The following is a 7,492-nucleotide window of genomic DNA, read 5'->3' on the forward strand; positions in this document are numbered from 1 at the left end:
TACATAGAATGCAAACTAATGAAATACATAATAAAATACACACTTTTTGCTTTCAGTTGTTGTCCATGCTCTCCGTCATTATTTCAAGACCCGTCCCCTAAAGTCAACTCGTTATAGAAAATCCCCACGTTCACTGTCTTATTTACCACTTTCTTGGGTCGTTAATATGCGGCCAACTGTAATCACGATGTTTCCGAAAGGCCTCAAACGCAGCAAAAGACTGGCCTGTGACGTAGCCGGAACTGGAGCACGTACACAACAAAGATGGCGTCGGCTGGAGAGGCAACGTTGGAAGATTCACACGTGGGGAAAAAGAAAAAGGTAACTATGATGAAATTCAGTATATTAACTTGTCAGAAGACACCACTGCAGTTATATCATGCTGGTACTTTATTGTCAGTCAACGCATAGGTTAGTACCGTGCTGTTGAAACTACCAGACCCAAGGTAAAGTTAGCTGACTGGTTGCTAATGTCAGGTACGCGAAGTGCCCTGTTTCTAGTTAAAACTAAACTCGCTGTTCTTGTCTTTGATAAAGTCACTTTAACTAATCCGCTAACATTTGCTCTCTTTCTGACAGCCTTCATCGCGTTACTGGCAGGAGACACAGGAGGACGGGAAGAGCGAAAGTCAGTCAAAAAGTCAAAATGACGGAGAAAAGAGTAAACGGGCTCTGCAGCAGAAAGAGAAAAGGATGCAGGGAGCAAAGAAGAGAAAGCACGGAGGAGATCCAAGAGGTGGAAAGAAACTCATATCAGGGGTAAGTGAATGAGATTTTACTAGCTTAGCCCGAATGGTTTCAAGATGTCGCTGTTATTCATTTGTATGTGTAGTAAATATACAAATGAACAGCGGCATGTTGAGGTCTGACGTGATCGCAGTGTGTGTGAGTAGTAAATAAATATGTAACAGGGAGGTCTTGTAGTCGTTCAGTCTAACCTGTATTACTATGTATTTACGACCCTTACAATTAATATTTGTGGAATTAAATCCAATTTATTTCCCCTGATTGTTACTCATGCTCCTTTAGAAATCTGACCCGTTCCCTGGGCCTGCTCCAGTTCCAGAAGAGAGACTTAAGAAGTTTCGGAGGAAAGAGAAAAGTAAACTGGTAAGCCCCCCCTACCCTCTTTCGTTATTCACATTTGCTGGTAATGAGTAGAGTTAACTATTCGTCCTTTATTCTTCTCCTCCTAGCCTCCCCGTCATCGACACAAGCTGAGAGAGGTTGTGGCTCAGTCGGAGGTCGTCTCAGAAATGGCCCAGAAACAGGCTGCACGATTCGACCTTCTCCTTCCAGAGGATGCAGGGTATTTACGTTCTGATGCGACAACTCTTTCACATCATTGTGTGTGAGGTAGATGACCACTGAAATGCACTTCCTGGTTGTGACACCTCTCCCTTTACCCTCAGGTTCCTAGAGGGGGACGAGGATGAGGACACATGTACAATCTCCCAGGACGACATTGCAGATGCTGTGGATATAACATCCGGGGCAAAGGTGAGACACTGACTGGACGTTGTAGTAGGGTGTTGGAAGATCTCACTTTTTGACTTCTGTGTGCTGGTCTGTCAGTGGTGCTGTGAGTCTCTGCCTTTTAATTAAAGACATTTTTCTCTCTCCCTACTTTCTCCTCAGTATTTTAATCTTAACCTGTCTCAGTTTGGGCCGTATCGATTGGATTACAGCAAGACTGGACGGTCAGTATCACGCTATCCAAACCCAGTCATGTATCAAATGTCTGTCTTGGGGTTTATTTGTCTACCAATACTTTACTGCTATTTGTTTACATCACCAAATGGACATCATGGTTAATTTTTAATTAAAAAAAAACAAATACAGGTGTATGAATTCAAAGGACTGCCACAGCTAATGATTTGTTTATGGCAATTTACTGTATTGGTTGGAAATGCATACAGCGTCATGAGAGTTCTATGACTTCCTATGAAAATGAACTCTTGATTGTGGTTTTTCAAGTAAAAAGCTTTTTGGATTGTGTTCGTGCTTTTGAGACTTTGTTTTCAATGCTGTGTGTTTTCTTTTCTGCAGCCACCTGCTACTTGGTGGGAGGAGAGGTCATGTAGCTTGTCTAGACTGGCAGTCCAAACAGCTGATGTGTGAGATAAACGTGATGGAGTCTGTCAATGATGTGAAGTAAGTCGGCCAACCCTACATAGTGCAGCATCGCACAACGTATAGAATGTAATACATTACATCAAGCTACCAACAGATGTGAACTTCTTTCCCTCTTTAAATATTCAATGTCTGCCTCATCTAGGTGGCTCCATAGTGAGCACATGTATGCAGTGGCTCAGAAGAAGTGGCTATATATCTACGACTCTAATGGAATTGAGCTTCATTGCATTCGCAAATTCAACGATGTCCTTCGCATGCAGTTCCTCCCCTACCACTTTTTGCTGGCCACAGCGGTGAGTTCAATAAAACCTCTCCTCTGGATTTCATGCAAAATATGTTGCATGTTTATGTTAATGATAGTAGTGTTATCTTCCTGAGGTTTTTATTTATGTAAATAACATGTGCCCTGAACTAGAGATGCACTGATACATTGGCAGACTATGGGCATCAGTAGCAATATCAATATGAGGAGCGTCCTGTCGCCTCAGTGGGCTAAGGCACATTTCCTGTCTCTCTCTACTTTGAACTACCTAATAAAAGCGGAAATACCAAAACAATAATCTTGGGGGCGAAAAAAGTAATATCGGTATATTATTGATATTATTTTTACTGCTGATATTTGGCTGATTGTGGAATTGTCATTTTTATTACCTTTTTTTCTAGGAGTGTGTCACTTAATACAACTGTCAAATTAGCAACAGAATAAAACTAATATGATCTTTTGTTTAAAAACCTTAATTATCTTAAGATATGCATGTCTGAAAAGCTTGACCTGCTTTATACCTGTATTTGTACAAAGATTCTTACAAAAGGCATATCAGATAGCAGTCTCGGGCTCAAAAAAACATATTGGTGCATTCCTACGCTGAGCCCTGATACTATGTCAGATGTGCAGCGGCTCTGTTGAGAGCTCTGTTGTTAAACCCTCCTGTTCTTCCTCATGGCCAGAGTGCCACAGGTTTCCTGCAGTACCTGGATGTGTCTGTGGGAAAGGAGGTGGCGGCCATCTGCACCAAGGCCGGCCGGCTTGACGTGATGTGCCAGAACCCTCAAAATGCCATCATCCACCTGGGCCACTCCAATGGCACCGTCACCCTCTGGTCCCCCAACCAGAAAGAAGCCCTTGTCAAGATGCTCTGCCACCAGGGTGGTGTGCGCTCCGTCACTGCTGACAAGACTGGCACGTGAGTCTCTTAGGAAATGGTGTACTGCTGATGTAGGCCAAGATGAATGTTTCTACTTGTATTTCTTTTAGAAGCAGGAAGCTGTATGATTCTCTATATCAGTGGTGTACAATCAAGTATACAAGCTTTCCTTTGACTACGCCAGTAGATTTCACTAATTAATTGCTCCCTTTCTCTTGTTGAAGGTGTGCAAATCATTGTGCAGATCAATTGCTGGTGTAGTCTTTAGTTGAAAGGAAAACCTGCAGACTCTTGGTCCTCCATGGCACATGATTGGACACCACTGCTCTATATAGACGCCGCATAATAACATATATCATAACACATATAACACATGTAGGGCTCTAAATTGCAACCTTTTTTAAAGAAATGCGAGTTCATATTTTACATTACGTTGCATTAAATTATTCAGCAAACTCCTAGTCAGTAGAAAGATGAAGCAATCTATAGCTGAGTACTTTAAAAAGAAAAATGAGGAGAAGGGAGGGGGGAGAGAAAAGGAGATGGAGCTACCAGGTGGTGCTGATGATGCTGAGGAGGAACAACAGGAGGAGAAAGCTGCAGGCACTGTCACTAAGATGACAGCAGAAAAGATTTGTATTTCAATTTTAAAAAATGGTGCGACCAAATCATATGCTGGTGCCACCAATGGAAAATTTTGAGCCCTGAAGTGATCTCTTTTTTTTTTTATTATTATTAATTCTTAGAGAGTGTAATGAGTTCTTGGCATGTTGAGTTTATTGATAAGTGCAATTTTTTTTCTTAACAAGGTTGTGTTTCTCACAAGTAAACCATACATGCTAGACAGACTGGTTTAATAGCAACTTTTTCTGTGGTCAGTAGTGTGCTGCACTTCCCTTAACGTCCATCAGAGAGCAGTCTCCTCATGCTTTCCTCTTGTGTCTTCTAGGTACATGGTGACGTCGGGCATGGACAAGAAGCTGAAGGTCTATGACATCAGAGCCTTCAAGCCCCTCCAGTCCTACTTCCTGCCTGCTGGAGCTTCCAGTCTGTCGCTGAGCCAGAGGGGGCTGCTGTCTGCAGCCACAGGGGACATCGTCCAGGTCATTATCTCCTCCACACCGCATAATTAATGATATGTCAAGGATGAACAGAAACACTATTAAACGTCTGTTAAATAGCACACAGAGCAATAGATAAACACATTTTAATTAGGGACAGCCTGGTTCATTATATTTTGCCACTTTTAATATGCCACTATATATGAAGTGTTTTATTCCACAACACTACATATCTATTCCAAAAAAAGTACAGATCATTCCCTTACAGATCACTACATTCATCATTCAGTGTATCTAAAAAATTTAGAGGATCAAGGCTGTAAACATGTTATCATAAGTAATAATCCATGACATTTTCATATAAATAACTTTTGTTTTGTTGCTCTCTATCACTTATTGATATAACAAACAAAATGATTCCACCTATACCCAGTTCATGAAATATTTTACATTTCCTGTTCTAAACACCTGATGTTACCCAGGAAAAATCTAACTGGCACACAAGAAGTGAAGCGTTTTACATTTCCGGTAGCAGCAACAGCGGTGTGTTTGGAATAAATAGAAGAACTCAGTAGTTGGCATGAGAAGCGATAACCACCATGGCTGAACAGACAAAGAAAAAACCAGTAACTACAGAAACTCATCAACTTCATTAACAGAAAATCCAGGAAAAAAACATCATAGTACTGGTGCCATGGTTTGATTGTGAAGTGAGTGCAGTGCAAAAATGGCACAGCAATGAGCGCTTATTACTAAAGGTCGTGATTCTATCCTACAAATACCATCATTGATTTTAATTTTTGAGAATATGTCAAGGTTTTCAAATAGGTAATATCTCATTTTTGTATGCACACTCACATCTTGTTAACCTCTTACTCTGGTATGACTATCAATAATCAATAATGAACACTAGTCTATTGAAAATGTCTCCATGCAGGTGTACCGGGATGTGTGGAGTACTGCAGTGACCAAACCCTACATGGCACACAGAGTGCGGGGAACAGTGTGGGGGCTTCACTTCTGTCCCTTTGAGGACGTCCTCGGGGTCGGGCATGGAGAGGGCTTCACCAGCATGCTGGTACCAGGTCAGATTGGATTTAACACGATGCCTACATATTTGAAAAAATAGTTTGAATAAAACTGAGGCAGTGCGGGTGCCTCTATACAGTGCATGAGCAAAATAACGGAAGCTCCAACATAATGTTTCACTAGACTAAAGAGATTTGGTGGTTCAGCACTAGCATGGTGTGCGTTTCCTGGCATGGAAAAATCCTTTTGTAGGTGAAACTGTATTTGAGATGGTGTTCTCCAGTGCCATCTTGATAATGGATGGTCCAGTTAATCTCAAGAAAAAAGTAGTTAATAGTGCAGAACATTGAAAATCAATGCTAGAAAAAGCATCCCATATTATCAGAGCCACCATCACTGAACTCTGTATGCAGGTGTTTCCTTTAACTTTGACAATAATCCAAACATTACGATTTACGACAATAACCATCAACCCCAGTATGGTAGGAGGATGGAGGGTGAGGGAAAGAATATAGTGGAAATCTCTTTTAGTGTTTGTTTTTACAGGTAGTTACAGCATTCACTATTTACATGGGAGGTGTTGAAACACCAAGGAAAACAAGGAGCGAGAGGAATGCCAAACCAAAGTAAAGAATAAAACCAAATTTAACTAATTCAGAAGGAGAGATGTGACTAACTATCTAGAGAAAAGAAAATTGAAACAAGGAGGCCACTGATTGGTTGCTGCTGATTGACACCTCCTTCCTTTGGATTGGTCACCACAACTTGAACCTGGGAGCAACTGGGTTCAAGTAAAGCAGAGAGGGAGACAGAGAGGGAGAGAGGGAAAGAAAATGCAAACCTCCCACAGAACACATAGAAGATACAGGGGAACGTTAACAGCCGTGCACCGTATTTAACTAAATAAACTCTTCTTTTTTTCTGTCTTTACCTCTGTCTCCTCCCTTCCCTTTGACAGGTGCTGGTGAGCCCAACTTTGACGGTCTGGATGCAAATCCATACCGCAGTGCAAAGCAGAGGCAGGAGTGGGAGGTCAAGGCTTTATTGGAGAAGATCCAGCCAGATCTGATAAGCCTAGACCCAGGCCAGCTGGGCCAGGTTGACCAAGCTAGCTACGAGCAAAGGCACCAAGACAGAGTCCAAGCTCTGGTTAGTGCCTGGAAGCTTCTTGTCGGCACACATTATGTTTTGTTTAAATTATTGAAACTATACCATAATACCGTGTTGATTGTTTCCAGCGTTCTTAAAGATTAACTTATGTTTTTTTTTCTCAGGGCTTTGACCCACTTGCCAAAGAGAAATTCACGCCCAGGTTAAAGACGAAAGGTCGGAGTTCTAGTGGCAAAGTTGAAAAGCGGAAGAAGCAAGTGGCTCATGAGGACCAGAGGGTAAGTTATCCAGAATATCAGATTTGGGAAAGTTTAATGCTGTCACATTTTATCACATTGTGATCTCCCTCGCATATCTCCAGCGATTGTCTCATTACTCTTTGACGTCATTGCTTCCCCCCCAGGATGTGATCAGGACAGCAGTGGAGGACAAGATGAAGATAGAAAAAGAAAGAAAGGAGAGGGAGAAGAAAGAGAAGGCATTATCTGGCCAGAGGTCGGCTCTGGACAGATTCAAGAAATAGAAAAGAAAGAACCCTTGTGCAGGCCAAAACCCAGTGACATTCTGTGGGAGTGACCTTTGAACTTGGTATAAAAGGCACATTCTGACACTCTGTCCTGCTGTCCTCCTCCCTGCTGACAAAACAGACCCTGCAGAAATGCTGCATGTTGTCAACTGATAAGGACTTTCAGCTTGCATACTGATGGTTAATTAGGTCATCTGTATAGCCTGTGATCAGTGCCCAGGTCAGGCAAATCCATTTAATGCCTGTTGCCGGAAGTGTTGCCTGTTTGCATTCGTGGATTAACTAATGGGAGGTGCTATCTACGTGGTCACCCAGGAATTGTGTGAAGTCATATTTGTTTCTTTACCCATAAAACACTTTTTTTCCCCCCTCTGATTTCTGACCTTGTCAAGATGGAGTGCTTTGGTGACTGAACTGTCTGATCACATTACTGGTCAGTTGTTTTATATAAATATGTTCTAAGAATAAAAACATTTGATCACAAA

General features: G+C 41.8%; 1 protein-coding gene across 1 annotated transcript; it reads left to right on the forward strand.

The window, feature by feature from the left end:
• Positions 1–263: 263 nt before the first annotated feature.
• wdr46 (WD repeat domain 46) lies at positions 264–7,492 on the forward strand. The gene is made up of 14 exons (XM_071924574.2): positions 264–321; positions 580–759; positions 1,030–1,110; positions 1,197–1,309; positions 1,413–1,500; positions 1,639–1,700; positions 2,050–2,154; positions 2,279–2,429; positions 3,085–3,320; positions 4,231–4,384; positions 5,280–5,427; positions 6,330–6,520; positions 6,646–6,759; positions 6,885–7,492. The coding sequence occupies exons 1-14, from the start codon at positions 265–267 to the stop codon at positions 7,002–7,004; spliced, it is 1,800 nt and encodes a 599-aa protein (XP_071780675.1). The 5' UTR covers position 264; the 3' UTR covers positions 7,005–7,492.

The sequence above is a fragment of the Centroberyx gerrardi genome, chromosome 14 (genome assembly GCF_048128805.1).
Source record: "Centroberyx gerrardi isolate f3 chromosome 14, fCenGer3.hap1.cur.20231027, whole genome shotgun sequence".
NCBI lineage: Eukaryota > Metazoa > Chordata > Actinopteri > Beryciformes > Berycidae > Centroberyx > Centroberyx gerrardi.